At 44.5% G+C, this 17,489-nt stretch overlaps 1 protein-coding gene across 1 annotated transcript in view; it reads left to right on the forward strand.

The window, feature by feature from the left end:
- Window positions 1–15,782, forward strand: part of LOC311248486 (partitioning defective 3 homolog) — a gene marked incomplete at both ends in the record, with an annotated part of 47,166 nt that extends 31,384 nt beyond the window's left edge. Inside the window, one exon of the mRNA XM_084339358.1 lies at window positions 15,675–15,782. Coding sequence (XP_084195484.1) covers window positions 15,675–15,782 — 108 coding nt within the window. The remainder of the gene's footprint in view (window positions 1–15,674) is intronic.
- Between the last annotated feature and the right edge of the window lie 1,707 nt (window positions 15,783–17,489).

Consider the following 17,489-nt stretch of genomic DNA (forward strand, 5'->3'; position numbering starts at 1 on the left):
CACACACACACACGCCCACGCCCACATACACACAAGCCCCGGACACGTGGTAGAGACCCCTACCGTTGTTCAACCCTCTCATTCACTGCTCTCTTTAACTTGACAGATTGTATGGGCTTGATTAGCCATAATATCCTGAACAGTGGCCATGTCCATCTGCGTCATTACGTTACCCTCATGACCCGCGTTAAACATCATTTTATAGTTCCGGCTTCCGATCTGACCGTAGGCTGTGGGGAGAACAAATGGCCTCGTAGCAGACGCTGGTGCCAACGCCGTGGACCACATAAGAGCAATTAAACAGTGCATTAAAATACCCTCTTTATGATTATATCACACTTGTCGCTGATCCATTAGTGGCCATATCTGCCAAGCAATGAGAATCTTAATTGTTCAATTAATTCCGGCCTCTGATTGATGCGACAGGCGGATTTATAGTTGGTACGAGTGCTGGTGCGTGTGGTGGGGAGGAGGCCACAGACAAATGTCTGACAGTATCCTTGACAATTATGGCAGAGTAATGGCGTGTTTCGTAAGCGTCGGGGTCCTTATAGTTGTCTGGATCGTCAAATCGTCTCCGCCGTGTTCCAGCGAGCCGACCCATATATCACCTTCCCCTGTTGAACCAATCAGGCAATCAGGAATGCTCCGTTTGAGATTGTTGCAACTGAAACCATCCTATTTATATAACTCCTTTAAATGGTTATAGGAATAACCCCACTTGCCCCACACACGCACAACACACAGATACACACAGATGCACACAGATGCACACACAGATGCACACACAGATATACACAGACACACACACACACACACACACACACACACGCACACGCACACGCACACGCACACGCACACACACACACCAACACACAGACACCGAAACATGCTCCGGTATTCAAACAAGCAAGCCATTGTTTTTCCTTTTTCCGAGCGTCCTCAGTGAACCTCCTCAGCGTGTTACTCTGAAGAGGGAGAAAGATGTTGGCAATTATTCCCAGCAGATGATATCTTTTGTTTGTCTCTGTCACTCCAATCGGCTGTAGCAAAAAGTTGGCCTTTGTTGTGTTCGCTGCAGGACCTTGAGGTTAGCGCTTTATGACTCGCCTGCGTCAAAGTTAGAAGAGAAGAGGCAGACTGTATTGATTTCTCCCCCCTGCTGAGATCAATACACCGAGCCGTTAGAGAGAGATAAATGAATTGATACGAGTAAAACAAAACGTGCTCCCCTGCTTTTCTTTCTTCCAAAGCAGCTGGTGTTGTGAACATTAGGTCATATCTGGATCAATGAGAGCACAGAGAACATCGCTCTCTTGTTCCGAGCCTTTGAACAGACTATAGCTTTTGAAAACATTTTCGTTGCGTATTCTGTTTTTAGAGTGGATGTGCCCTTTTACTTAAGCTATCCTATGTAAGCCATCTCATGGCCCTCCTTAAAGGGGCACTTTGCAGATATTTTTTTTTTTTTTACTTTATTTTTTAGCGTTTATCGCTTTTCTGGTCAAGCATGACCGACAGTTGTAGGGTGAAACGGGAGAGAGAGCAGGGGGAGACATTCGGCAAATGACGGCGAGTCCGGGAATCGAACTCGGAGTCAACCAGATCCGTGACGCAGCACGGAGTCCCGCGACGCAGCGCGGTAACATGGTGTGCTACTGGAGCACCCCACTTTGCCGATTTTCAACCTTAATCCTATTGTTCTGTTGTGAGGAGGACATGTGATAACCGTTCTGTTGTGAGGAGGACATGTGATAATGGTTCTGTTGTGAGGAGGACATGTGATAATGGTTCTGTTGTGAGGAGGACATGTGATAATGGTTCTGTTGTGAGGAGGACATGTGATAATGGTTCTGTTGTGAGGAGGACATGTGATAACCGTTCTGTTGTGAGGAGGACATGTGATACTGGTTCTGTTGTGAGGAGGACATGTGATAACCGTTCTGTTGAGAAATTCCCACAGCCGACCGCTAGCGAACTGCAGACAATGTTAATGTTGGTCAACATGGTTTCTAAAGGTAATTTGTGGCATTTTCTCAGAAACGGGCTCTGAGCATTTGTAACTTATTGAAATGGTCATTTTCTTTTGTGCAGAAAAGATTTTATTAGCAGCAGATTCGACCTCACAAAGCACGTCGGTCATGTGGGTGATATTCTGAGACGGAGATAAACAGTTCCGTGTCCAAGCTGTCTAACTTCTACCACTAAGCCAGGGAAATGACATCTTTTTTGCGTTAATTTAATTAAATGTCTCTTGAGTTATGTTTTTCTTCTCCTTCTTCTTCTTCTACTTCATTTTATTGCTAAGGATGAGGTAATGTGTTGCAACTTTCATGTGAGCAAAGTGCCAAAGATTAAGCGCTCTCTCTCTCTCTTTCATGCAGTTTATTTATACCACGTCAGCTCACAGAGCTGGCAAAACTTGGCAAACATATCCAGGAGGATGAGTCATTTGATTCACTTCGTAAGACCTGATAATTTGAGACACGCTCCTTTTTTTAACCCCCCCCCCCCCCCCGCTCGCATCAACACATCTGCTACAATGTTGATCTCCAGCTGTTAGAATATAATTTGGTTTAATTGTATACTTGTTCTAGTGTTACTGTAATGTTTAGAAATGTTTCACCCATGACTGGAGCTCTCAAAACACTATACTGTATGCAAGGGCCAGGAATCTGTGGGGGGGTATATGGAAATATATTACGCAGAAGTGTTTTGGAACAGCTGTATGACTCGACGGTGGCCTTTAGATGCTTGGCTAAGTAAAAAGGTACCTGTGGTCGAGTGGTGGATGTCATCCTCACTCTTACTCTGCCCTCTGAAGAATGGATGCCAATGAAATGACAGGCCACATTTTAGACTGTGGGTTTTGGACTTGAAATGGTATGAAACACTTGCTAGTAGTGTAGTGGATGAAACGCCATTCGCTTTGAGTTCTGGCCCCGGGTTCTGAGTGAACTGGGAGGCTTCAGACGGGCAGCACACGGGGTCACGAGACCAAAATAACACACACACACACACACACAGACAGACAGACAGACAGACAGACAGACAGACAGACAGACAGACAGACAGACAGACAGACAGACAGACAGACAGACAGACAGACAGACAGACAGACAGACAGACAGACAGACAGACAGACAGACAGACAGAAAACGTGCTCCGTCCATACCATGACATGCAGGACATGTTAACCGTCCACATCAGACAAACGCGGTCCTCGTGCATTTCCTACGCTTTCAGAGACACTACTGTACGTGTTGGAACGAGGAGCCCCACTGTGACACAGTCACTATGCACTGGAGCTTGTTTCCGACATTAATCGAGCATAGGAAATGCGTCCGCGGTTTACTGTCGTGGATGGTTAAATATTTTGCCTGCACGTTATGGTGTGGATTAAAAAAATATGTTTGTCTCGTGATCCCATCTGCTGTCTGTCTGAAGTTTCCTGGTTTGCTCGGAACCCGGGACATGCGACCACGTGACCTTTCCTCGCCTCCTTCTCTTGGAAGTTCAGCTGAAGACACTTCTCACCTCTTAGTGTCACTGACACACTTTCTTTTGTTTTGCTGACAAATTCCCCCTGTGCTGTTATTTGCAGATGTTATAGCAAAGTGCTGCATGGAGTTCAGAGGCACGCCTTCTCGTAATTAAAGCTAATGTGGCAGAAGACAACGCCAAACCCGGTTAACGGTTTCCGAGCACGTCTCCACCAGCCACCTGTTTTCACTTACTACTACTGCAGCAGCTGTTTCCATAATCGCGCTGTCAGTGTGGAGAGTAGGGGTGGGTGAGGGAGAGCGTGTGTGTGTGTGGGGGGGGGGGGTTACTGTAGTATTGTGCTTTACTGATAAACAAGGCAGTTCAAGGCCACTTATTGCAACACACTTACTTTCCCTGAGGGGCTCCGCCGTCTGTCTCCAAGACACATTATGGGCTGGAGTGTGCGGTCGGACACAGCGAAGCACTTTTCATCCACCATTGGCTTGAAACGGCAGGCATTTGTTTTTATGATGTTAATGTTCTATTGAGACTTTATTCCAAAAGTCCCCAGCTGGTGAAGGCATGTAAACAACTAAATACATTTTTTTTTAAACGAAACAACAAAAAATAAAAGTTATTGTTATTATCACTCACTAAAGTACTCAGTAATGTTGCAAAGCGCTGGTAGTTCATACAAAGATACAGGACAGTGTTTTGATGTGAACCTGGATTATTTGATTATTAATTATCGATGTCAACAGACCTTAACGGTGGCGATACCGTTCAAATTTATTAGAAAGCAATGACAGGTACTTCCCTACTGTGTAACTCAATGGTTAGAGTGCTGGTGCTTTGAACATGGCACAAACTGGGGGCAACAGTGGTCTGGTAATCAGAGGGTTCCCAGTTCGATTCCCGCTCCTCCTGGGTAGCGTGTCAAAGTGTCCTTGAGCAAGACCCTTAACCGCTAATTTCTCCCGATGAGCAGGTTGGCACCTTGCATGGTTGTTTCCGCCGTCGGTGTGTGAATGTATGAGTGAATGGGTGAATGTGAGGAACAAAATTGTAAAGTGCTTTGGATAAAATATAAAATGCACCCCTTTAACCTTTACGAACACTGCCACGGTTGATGGTTTGATTCGCACTGGGGCTACCCATACTCGAAAATGTATGCAGTTATTCCATTGTAAAGCGATCTGTGTCCTGGTACTAGGAACGCACTGTAAAACTGTCATTCATTCATTTGTTCATTGTTGCCACAGGGTATCTGGCGTGGTGTAGGTATATCTGGCACACGGCACACTCCGAAAGTTTTCAGGATGTTGCCTTTGTCTATTGTGACCTTTCATTTATCTTTTATTCTTATTCTGATGATGCTTTATGCCCATTAAATGCAAACGGGAATAAACATGTCAAGCCCTTAACACATTGGACGCCAGACCCGAGATAAGTCGGGTTAACTCGCAGAACGCTGGGCGCCAAACCCGAGAAAAGTCGGGTGTTGGTCGTTATTTCTTTTATTCACTATTTCCATTCATAATCCATCCATCCAGCCTGATGTTATCATTGGGAATGGGTCTGAGATCGCAAACGTCCAATACCGCCGCCTAACGCCTTGGGGCCGGTATTGCACATCCTTGGATTCTCTCTGGCTCAGCCTGTACGTTGATCTAAGAAGTCCGGTCCGGGTTTTCCTACTCGGGCAGTAGTACCGTTTATAACACATGGATTGGAGAGAATCAAGCACCGTGGATTCATGTACTTTGGTGGATTATCTTGGCAACACGATCGACATCAATACTTGGAATGGCGATCAGATAATTGGAATATTCTTTTTGCAGTACATCCTAGTCAAGGTAAGTGCTATAATATCAATCTTACGTTGATCCGAGCATGCCTTCGTTGTGATCCGTGTGTGTCCTGTAATGTTACTCCACAACGTATGCCGTTGGTGACGATCAAAGCATAGAAACCCCCCCCCCTACTCTTTCATGCATGCATGATGAAACATAATACCGATAATATAGCGTTGATTTCAGATTGATTGTTGATCCAAGCGAGGAATTGCACGCTTTATAGTGACATGCACTAAACGCTGTTTAGCGGCGTTTCCTGGGATTACACAGAATTACTCTAAAACTATACTTCACCACGGTATAAAACGGGAAAAAATCTGTTTCTTGCATCTTGACCGGAAGAAACTCAATGACAATCAACTGTATTATTAGATTCATAGCTATAATATTTAATATAGTTTTAGCACTGAAAACACTGGCATGTATCCCCATTCATTACAGCGCTGGCACCACACGGGCGACCTCTGGCGCTGAACTAGTTAAGTGGCATTCCGATATTTTATTAAGGTAGTATAATTTTTTATTATTATGGGTTGTGCATGGCAAATTTATTATATTTCCAACAATATTTATACAGTATGTATTTATTATATTTCCTGTGCAGTCAGTCAAAATAAATAGGTAAAGTATGCTTTATGCCTATTAAATCGATAGTTGCGCATTTTGCAATTCATGCAACACGACTCAATCAGGGATCTTGAAGGCGTTGTGATGTCGTCGTGGTTTCAGACTACTGCATGTGACTGATCAGCGACAGGGGGGCGCAGGGGGGGGGGAGCGGTGCAGACAAGTCTGTCTGTCTGGTCCTGGTCTCCAAACGATGTTGTGTCACGAAAACACGCATGAGAAGGTGACAGGGGTTTTGGTCATGGAGGTATTTGTTTTGGTCAGAGGAATACACTGAAGGAAGCACAAGGCAAGGTTTTATCAGTTTCTCTTTTGCTCTGTTTCCTTGTCCGGGTAATTTCTCCCATGGGTTGTATAGTAGGCTATTTCCCAGATCGCCGCCCATCCCGTTTTTAAAATGTCCCTCAAATCATGTATCACAACTAATAGAGACACTATAATAACACAGCAGGGTCATCTGCTCAATAGCTTAATCATTTTCTTGAGTTTCTTCATTCCGTCCGCAATCCAGTCGGAATAACGCAGAAAACGTCTTTTCCGACGAAAAGTCCTCTAGTGCCATCATGTCATTATCATGTGCATAACCTGGTGACAGATCTGGTTGCCGCCTGCCCCACGGCAGAAAGGGCCACTCACTCTACTTCACTGCAGCTTTGTGCGTTTCGTCTCATTCAGTTGACCTACTTAACCTTTTACCTACCTTTTACCTAGGGTGTCTGGATGCTATAATACCCTGCATGCATGAGTCAGACCTAGGGATGCAGCTACAACCACTGGACATTTGTCTTACCTGGTAATGTCTTCTTCTAGCCTTTAACACTTTGCCTGCATGCTGTGTAAATGGCTGATAAACGGCGCCATCTACAGGCACCGTGTCAAATGGGGTTAGACGTCTTCGCCCGGTGTTGCCTGTTAACACCGGTGTCTTACAACGGCCGTCTGATCTAAGCACTCGCCTTGATTCGCGTGACCTGCGATGTAGCCATTCGGCCAGTTGGATGTCTTCGACGCGCAGCTGGGTTTTCCGTTCCAGTGCACCAGGCCTTGGCGTCTTGGAAGCACATCTGCAGAGTTGTGTGACGCTTCGCTGATGCGACTGAAAGAGGACAGACTTTGTTTTAGGCTTAGAGGTGTTTAATATTCACCCCCTTTGTCAGAAGTCGTCAAGAGCAGAGACGCAAGCCAAAATGAAATTTGTGTTACAATACTTATCATGTGCTCGCTCCACTTTTCCAATTACACCCATGGCTGATTTCTTTTTGGGCTTTTTACATTCATTTCCAATGACCTTTATGTCACAAAATTGGGGGTGGGGTTGGAAAAGAAGTTTCCAAGGGGTGTTAATTGTTTTAGGCGGCGATGTGCAGAGAACTCCGGAGGTTTGTGTGAAAAGAAGCGAGTGGTATTCATTTACTCTCTCTCTCTGTCTCCCCCTCTCTCTCTCTCTTTCCCCGCTATCTCTCGCCCTCCTTTTTCCTAACGCTGTTTCCCTTTCTTTCTGAAGGAACACAGGTATGCATGTGCACTGCATGTCCTCGTTAGCAGCTGGGTTAAGCGGGTTAGAAGCGAAGAGCCCCGTTTTTCATTCAACCTTTATTTTGTTCTCGGGGGAACACATCGGGCGCGCCCCCTCGCTTTCAATGCTGCCAAGATTACATTAGGGCAACAGTAAGACAAAGTAATACAACAAGAAAATACAATGAAACCCAAAATCAGACCGTGAAAAACATACAAACATCAACCTCGGTTAAAAGCAATATTTCTAAAATTTCCTAAGGTTATTAAAGTGAATTGCAGGCTATTCCATGTATCAGGAGCACAGCATCTAAATGCAGTCTTTACAAGTTCAGAATCGACCTGTGGAACATGCGACGCAAGCCACATGGAACATGGGAGGGGAGCTTCTGCAAACCGATCTAATAGTGAGGTGATGTGACTAGTAATCTATCTAAAAGCGGTTTATAAATAAAGTAACATATATTTAGCATGCAGGCTTCTCGCTGCTAGATTGATCAGCAGTAGGTTCACTGCCTGGGCCGCGTGTAGTCTTTTACCAACACACTTGCAGTTCCGCGTTCGGGTTCTGCGATCTGATTGGCCACTGACGTTTCTCTCTGCGCCAATCGCGTTACGCCTAGTTCTGCTCTACTATCCTCAGTTAACGTAATTTATACAAATGGAAGTATTGATTTCGCCGTAACGAATCATTAAAGAAATATACCGTTAACTGGAATATGTTAGTTTCTTACACATATGTTGGATTATGTAATTGGTTTGTCATGACAAACCAATATAAAATCGCGAATTAACCGGTGGTTATCCTATAGCCATAGTTGATGCTATTCAATGCTATCATACCCAACTAACGTTAATGCCATTCAGAATTTATTAACATAGCTACAACAACACAGTAACGTTAATATAATTACATGCATCATTGTTTACAATGAACGGTGGAGCTAATCGAAAGGACTGGACACGGACAAGTTAAACAGCAATCAATTAATTTAATATAACAGGTAGTTCTCAGCTAACGTTAAAACCAACAAACACAGAACCGGACACACAAGCAGAAAAAGAAGCATCATTTTTACTTCCGGTCGGGGGGAAAAGTTAGTTTAGGTTCGTGTTAACGTTAGATAATGTACAAAATAAACGTATTTCCGGTGTTTTAGACGTCGCTCTTTCATTTTGAAACCCCCCGACCGACCCATTTTCTATATTTTCTCCCATCCCAATTTCGTATCATCCAATTCAACCCTCCCCTGTCACGAACGCTGTTTCTTGCCTCCCACAAGCCGGCTGCAATGTGGACTAAGTCATACATAGCACAAGTCCCCTCCGGTACTTGAGGTAACAGCAGTCGCATCTTTTCACCTGCGCAGCTCGATCTCTCAGTGGCGAGGAGTAACGCGTGGGAGGCTCACGCTGCCCCCGACACTTCCTGATTCTACTGCGCAGGCGCACCAACCGACCTGTAGGAGTCGCTGTCCATAACGCCCGATCCCCACCCATCAGTTTGCCACCCCCTAATACGGCCAATGTGTATTAGTACGGACGACCAGCTAAACTGAAAGCAAATGTGGAGTGCTGGGCTCGAACAGGCAAGCCCAGCGTCTCCAGATTTCGTGGCGAGCGCCTTGCCCACTACGCCACGTAGCCGCCTATAATCCAACATATGTGTAAGAAACTAACATATTCCAGTTAATGGTATATCTTTTTAATGATTCGTTACGGCGAAATCAATACTTCCATTTGTATAAATTACGTTAACTGAGGATACTAGAGCAGAACTAGGTGTAACGCGATTGGCGCAGAGAGAAACGTCAGTGGCCAATCAGATCGCAGAACCCGAACGCGGAACTGCAAGTGTGTTGGTAAAAGACTACACTCGCCTGGGCCTATCTGCCCTCTGGTCTCTCTCATCTCCATCCAACCTCCACATCTGCAAGGACTACAGGCCTTAATGAATAGGAACCACACAGACACACTAGTAATCACTGCCTACTGCCTAGTTGACTGCCTAGTTGACTGTCCATCTGTTTGTTTGTCTGTCTGTCTGTCTGTCTGTCTGTCTGTCTGTCTGTCTGTCTGTCTGTCTGTCTGTCTGTCTGCCTGCCAGCCAGAGGCCCCACAATACGATCATTTATCACTATACTTAGGTGATACATATATACTACATATAGGTCAGGATATGACAGTATTGCTATTTTGCTAAACATATATTGCGATATTGCAGTATATTTTGCGATTTATTACCTTTTTTGAACTTGTGTCCCCAATGGAAGACTTGGTCAATATCTGCTAGAAAAATATATTATGCAACATCTGAATGATTGATCTAATAAGATAGATTTATTTTAGTTTTGAGTCTGGGTAGTGTAGAGGTCTTAATCACTCGCTTATCACCGCAGAGATCCCTGTTCAATTCCCAGCAGCGGTACCTACGGCTTGGAACTTGCGTTGGTCGTCCCTGCAAATACAATTGTCAATGTTCATAGGTGGAAAGCCGGTGGGGTATGAGTCCTGGACTCCTGGTCGACATCGCCCTCCTACTGGTCGGTCCTATTGCCTGTTCAGCAGAGAGAGGATCTGGGGGAGATAGCGTGGGGAGTTGCGCGTGTTAGGCTCTTCCAGTGAGACTCCTCGCTGTCAGGTGAAAATAAGTGGCTGGCAACTCCACATGTATCGGAGGAGGCCTGTGATAGTATACCCCCTCCCCAGACCAACAATAGGGCAGCACAATGACCAGGAAGGGAATTGGCATGAAACGACTAAAATGGGGTGATGGGAGCAAAATTTAAAAAGGCACAAAAAGGTTGGTGTCTCACTTCAATCATTTTTATTGCAGCAAAAAAGAAAGACATATTGCTACTTGGCGTCTATAATATTCAATTGAATTCAATTCAAACTTTAATTACGGAATCATGGTCCAGATAAAAAAATAAAACATACACAACCTATATAAAATTGCACACAACAGGCAAAAATAACATCAATGTCCCACAAATAGACAGCTGTGCCAATGTCTCCACATAGATGAGTGGTAACGTGTGGCACTGAACTTAATGTCCGTTAAAACTAGAATGATCTCATTTCCAGAGTAATTTAGCAGACAGATACATTTATACATGAGATTTCTTAAAGGGGACATGCATTGCTATTACTTTCACTATTTGGGCAACTTTACACAATGCCTGTGAGTCTATGGAACACATCTGTAAAAGAAAATCAAAGAAAATGCATTGTTTTCTATTTCTAATCAATTACTCTAAAGCAGCATTTTTCCACTTCAAGATTTCAAGCTGTTTTTTGGGCTGGGCTCCGCCCATAAGCGCGTTGAGTGACAGTCACCCACACAGCATGATGCATGTATACGAGAGAGAGAGAGAACGAGCGAGCGAGAGAGAGCGGGAGAGAGAGAGCGGATACATCGCTCCGTGCGTACGTGTGCACTGTGAGCGGCTCAACTGCAGTTAGTGTGTAAAATGCAGGTTGAGAGGGAGAGTCAGGGACAGGGAGACCGTTTCCGTTGTTGATCGAATTGTTGATTGTGGGCGGTGACTACAACCAGTGCCTTATTCACGTCAGCAAAACAGTCAAATCAGAACGGCTTAGTTGAGTGAGGGAGGATCTCATGAACTCAAGACTAGACTGATGAGCCAAAATGAGAATTAGAGAAACAGACCCCATTGATATAAATCCCCATTGCTAGGAAACAATGCTAAACACTGGAAAAGGCCATTTATAAGACACAGGACCTTTAATACAGCTTGGAAGGTATTGACACGTGCAGCCACAAACATTTGACGTGCACTACACCATCTAGGTCTTTTAAGTAATATTCTCATGGCATCATTATAAGCTACTTGAAGTCTCCGCAAACTGGCTTTTTTGTAGCTTGAAGTGTGCAGTATAAAGTGGTGTACAATATGCGCTGCGTCGCGAAGCGGCCGTCCCGGGTCCGCTTCCCTCTCCCGGTGACTCCCCTCTCCATGAAAGCAATAAATGCAAAAAAAATTAATCTTTAAAAGAAATTGCTTGTGTGAGGGAGTGTTCGCTTGTGTATACATCCTGTGGCATTGCCTGTATATATCATCATAATCTGTAATTTGTTCTGTAATAAAATGTCCAAGATATTTTACCTTTTCACAGACCCCAAGATTATTTTCAGACAATTTGAAGTCAGGACATTTTAGACATTTGTCCTCTTTGGATCTACAAACAGCACTCTTACTGGCATTGTATTTGATATCATGGTCAACCCCATACACAGAACATAGTAAGAAGCTGCTGGAGACCAGCGCTACTCGGACTAAATACCACAAGAGCATCTGCATACATAATATGGTTCACTAAAGTATCACCAATCATGCACCCAGTCTTACAGGCATTCAGTTGCTCGGACAGACCATCGACATATAGATTAAAAAGAACTGGGGACAAAATTCCCCCTTGTCTGACCCCATTGCGAACCCCAAACGGGGCTGAGACACTATTGCCCCATTTTACATGCATAGTCTGGTGGGAATACCAATAAGCCAGAATTCTCACAATGTATCCAGGCACCCCTCTTTGACTCAATTTGACAAACAGCTTTAGAAGCATAAATAAAACACATACGAACGGATACATTTTTGCTTCTGTATTTGTTTGCAATGTCCTTGAACCTCTTAACTCATTCCCCGCCAACAACGAGTATACTCGTTATTGGGAGCCGATGCTTGAATGCCAACAACGAGTATACTCGTTATTTGATAGTTTTTCCTTTTTCTTGATATTTTTATTCATTATACATCCAGGGACCTTGGTGTTACCATAGGGAATGAGTCTGAAATTGCCAAAGTGCAATACCAGCCACATCCAGCTAGACGGCGGTATCGAGCACCCTTTGAAACCTTGTATCTTGGCCTGTGCAACGGTCAAATGTCACCGGGCTCACTTTTCTTTGTCGGGTGAATGGAGCGGTTATAACGATGCATGATGTGTGGTGGATTATGTTGGCGACACGATCGACACCAAAACTGGGACTCGCGATCAGATAATTGGAATATTATTTTTGGGGTACATCCTAGTGAAGGTAAGGGCTATATGATATCAATCCTGCATTGATCCAACCATGTCTTCACCCCAGTGGCGGCTCGTGAATTTTTCTCCAGGGGGGTCGATACCAAAAATGAACATGTACCAAGGTAGCACAATGCCACACTGCACACAAACACGCACGTGCGCACGCATCGTGACACCACACACTGAGTAGCCTACTGTGTGCGTCAGAGCGTCGGTGAAACCAAAAGCATACGGATATTTAAGTAGGTACAGTTACAGTACAACTATCACCATTGCCATCAATCAATATGATCACAGAGTCCATGCAGCTAGGTTTCCAAACACGCACACCCCGATCTCAACTCTCTCTCTCTCTCTCCTCTCTCTCTCTCTCTCTCTCTCTCTCTCTCTCTCTCTCTCTCTCTCTCTCTCTCTCTCTATCTAATAATAATCACAGATGTATATCTTGTCATTTTAAACAAGTTACCATTCATTGTCCGGGCGATTATGCCCCCCCCCCCCGCGGCGAAATTAATTAGTTAGTTCCCCCTCACAACAACAGAGCATCGCCTCTTACAGAGAGAGAGAGAGAGAGAGAGAGAGAGAGATCGCGACTCACTTGTTTAGTTGAAACGCGGTCCAGCAGGGCTTGATAAATTGAGAGAGAGAGAGAGAGAGAGATCGCGACTCACTTGTTTAGTTGAACGCGGTCCAGCAGGGCTTGATAAATTGTATATGTCCACTGTAGTGTCCAGACTGTTGTTGTATATGTCCACTGTCCAGACTGCATCCAGATATAGCCATATAGCTTGTTGTTGTTGTTTTTGTTGTTCTTACCGAACCAGCTAAGACAGAGTATAGCCTTAACATAGACTTACCATCACAAGAGTTGAATGGGGTTGAATTGTTGTTGTTGTTGTTGTTGTTGTTGTTGTTGTTGTTGTTGTTGTTGTTGTTGTTGTTGTTGTGTTGTTGAACACAAGCCATAATCCACTTCTTTTAAATCCACTCAAAAAGAAACTCCACAGTCCATACGTCGTGCTGCATCCAGCTACCAGAGTCAAGGTAGCAAAACATCCGGACTGCAACACCGGTGTTGTGCCTAATTCCGACCGCCCGATCATGCTTTTTTTCTAGCCGCTCGCTAGAAAACGCGACCGGCTTCCATCATATTACATCATATTTCAACGCACCGTGCGTTACGCACTGATAGGCGAAATATATTTGCTTGACCTATTTCATTGGCTGGGAGGATACAGCGATGATACGAGTGCACGCCCTGCCCTGCGCGATACTCTACGCCCAAGAGGTAGTTATTCTCTATCAGACAGTGACTTCCTGTGTGAAAAAATTATTTATATTTGATATATTACGTTATATTGTGCATTGGAAACACACACATACTTAAAATGAGTAAATATTATTCATTCTTTGGCTGCCAGGAGCTGTGTTAAAGCGTCATTCCCGGCCATGCTCAAGTTGCCGAGGACGCTTTACAGCGTCTTTAATATCAATATTTCAAAAATCTGGAATCGGATTAATATTTCCCCTCCGCTGGCCTGAGATCCACCAGGAGGACCCACTGAGCTCTCTGGCGGTTCAGGAGCGCCATCTGGTGGCCGATCGGCGCATCGCTTAACAGGAAGCGCAGTAGAGGTTTTGCTGGACGGCCGTATTACTTCCGGGCACTCGGTACATGTCCCGGGACTCTGGCTCGTCACACTACATGGCGATCGATTGCCAATAACTCGATAAACAACATGATTTGGACGTATATACCATTATACAAGCTGGAGATGGACCGGGTAAATCGCCATCCCATAATGATACAATTTCTACTCTACGATGATCGCCCAACGGCGCGCGGAGACTGGGGTGAGTTTTAGCGTGTAACGTTACCGTCTTCGATACTAACTGCTATTATCAACATTTGACCCACATTAGATGATTGGTATAACGCTGCCCACGGAATTATAACGCCCCCTCGCCCATCCGGTCAACATCAGATGACGTGTAGTAACTTCTAGAAGTACGTCTAGTTGGAATTTTCTATATCGCGCTGATTGCCATCAAACTGTATTTCATCATCAATATAATGCATTTGGGGCTATATATCACGTTCTGGAGAAAGCTGCAGAAAGAGATGAAAACATACTTATACATTAGACCATACTTTACTATGAATATGTGAATGAAAAAGTTTAACGTTGCTACACAATGAACAATACATATAGGACTTGAATGGGCCCTAATAATGGCAATGTAGCAATAGAATTTAAAAAGTTATAGCCCTGCAAAGAAGGGGACTTTCTCCATAGACAAATAGAGCTGGCAATCTATGGTATATCATGAATTTAAACCCATGGCAGCCAAAGTGTTTTTAAACATGTTTATTTTATTTCTAGGGTCTAAAATAAAATAAAAATAAAATATTTTCTCTTCTTCTGCTCTCTTTACCAGGGGGGGGCGGCGGACAAGCGCCCCTAGTGGACGAACCGCCACTGCTTCACCCCGATCGCAACATGTCTGTGTAACGTTACTCCACAACGTATGCCGTTGGTGACGATCAAAGCATCAAAAAACATAATAGATAGATAGATAGATACTTTATTAATCCCCTTGGGGAAATTCAGGTATCCAGTAACAGCTTAGGCAGTTAACAGACAATAAAAAAGGACAACCAATACAACAAACAAACAATTAAGGTCAGCGCTGAGGTACAAAGTTGTGATGAATTAAATAAATAAATGGTGAGCACTATTGTTACGTCAAATAAAATCAAATTGCTATATAAAATTACAGTATACAAATTTAAAATTAATTTAAAATGAATTGCACATTGTCCCAATGGGGGGGGGGGCGGGCGCGCCCAGGTCATGAGAGAGAGAGAGAGAGAGAGAGAGAGAGAGAGAGAGAGAGAGAGAGAGAGAGAGAGAGAGAGAGAGAGAGAGAGAGAGAGAGAGAGAGAGAGAGAGAGAGAGAGAGAGAGAGAGAGAGAGAGAGAGAGAGAGAGAGAGAGAGAGAGAGAGAGGGGGGGGGGGGTCACATGGTGTTGAACAGTCTGATGGCTGTGGGGACAAAGGACAGCCTGAACCGCTCAGTCCGCGAGCGCAGCGATATAAGTCGTCCACTGCGACTGCTCCTCTGTCCTGTCAGGGTGTGGTGGAGAGGGTGGCTGTCATTGCTCATGATGGCCTGCAGCTTGCTCCGTGTGCGACTCTCCACCACAACCCCCAGTGGGTCCACCCTCCTGCCAAGGACTGAACCAGCCTTCTTTACTAGCCTGTCCAGCCGCCCGGTGTTCTTGGCTGACATGTTGCCTCCCCAGCAGACTGCAGCATAAAAAACGATGCTTGCCACCACTGACTGGTAGAACATGTACAGCATGTCACTGCACACATCAAACGACCTGAGCCTTCTCAGAAAAAACAGCCGGCTCTGTGCCTTCCTGTAGAGGGCATCAGTGTTCAGAGACCAGTCCAGTTTATTATCCAGGTGCACACCCAGGAATTTGTAGGACTGCACCATCTCGATGTCTTTCCCTCCTATGTTGACTGGATAAAGGGGGGCTTACATCTCCTGAAGTCTATGACCATCTCCTTGGTCTTGGAGGTGTTCAGAAGGAGGCCATTTTCCTCACTCCAGGCACCGAAGGCTCCCGCCAGGTCCCTGTACTCCCTCTCCTGCCCACTCCTCACACACGCCACAATAGCTGTGTCATCAGAGTATTTATGGATATGGCAGGACTCACTGTTGTAGCTAAAGTCCGATGTGTAAAGAGTGAACAGGAAAGGAGCCAGGACGGTCCCCTGCGGGGCCCCGGTGCTGCTCACCACTGTCCCAGAGACGCATTTCCCCAGCCTGACGAACTGTGGCCGTCCTGTCAGGTAGTATACCTATGATATAGATTTGATTTGGGAATAATAGCGTGTACAGGCAAGAAACTGCAACGTTTATAGTAGAATTGACGTATAAGGCTATTACTCAGCCCTTCGGGAATTACCCCAGACCACACTATAACCATACTTATATTCACCACGGTATAACACGTGAACGTATGGATGAAGAAATTAATTATTTTTCACATATTGAACGATAGATAGGTGATGTCAAATGGGCCATAGTATTGTATCCATAGCTATAATATAGAATATAGTTATACTGTAGCTCTACAAACAATGTGACGCACTCCTATCTTTTAAAGCATAGCAGTGCTAGAACGGGGCCCGGCTTATCCCCGGCGGTCAATGAGTTAACAGGCAGGCAGAAAAGTGGCAATTTTTTTAACTTGAACTTGAGGACTGCATACTTTTTTTGCAAAGCTTAGCTTTATACTTTATATGTATAGCACATGCATAAGCCTGGTCTCTTTTGAAAGATATCATTCTGAAGTTACTAATGCAAAAAATAATCACTTTTAGTGCTAATGAAATAGAGTAACAGAGGTTTGAACTTGAGTTGAACTTGAACTTGTGTACTCACATTTTTCTTTAGTGTTTGCCAGATTCCATTATTCCAGCATAGAGGTATGAGCTGGAAAACACTGCGGTTCCATAGCCTGCAGTCTTATGTAGTACAGGTCAAAATTTTATAACAATCCGTTGTGTTTGAGAGAGGTTTTAGTAAACCAAAAAAAGGGATATTTTTTCCCAAAATCCTCCGTGGCCATCCACCACTGTGCGTTTTGAAGTCTGAGTCACAACTCAGTTTTGCTTGTCAACTTTCACCTACTTCCTGCATGGGCATGACGGCCCGAATTCGTGCGTGTTAAGAGGTTAAGGCATATATACACAGGTCAGTGCCATGCTTAGCTTTAAAACCAAACTGGTTATCTGTGGAGTTAATACACTTGTTTATTCTATCCAGCTGAATTCTTTCTATGATTATATTGCCACACAAATATCTCAATAGTATGCTGTATAAATGTTTTCCCCCGCCCCTAGTATATAGTAATGATTATTATCACAGTTC

This window comes from Notolepis coatsorum (genome assembly GCF_963971535.1).
Source record: "Notolepis coatsorum genome assembly, contig: SCAFFOLD_305, whole genome shotgun sequence".
Taxonomy (NCBI): Eukaryota; Metazoa; Chordata; class Actinopteri; order Aulopiformes; family Paralepididae; genus Notolepis; species Notolepis coatsorum.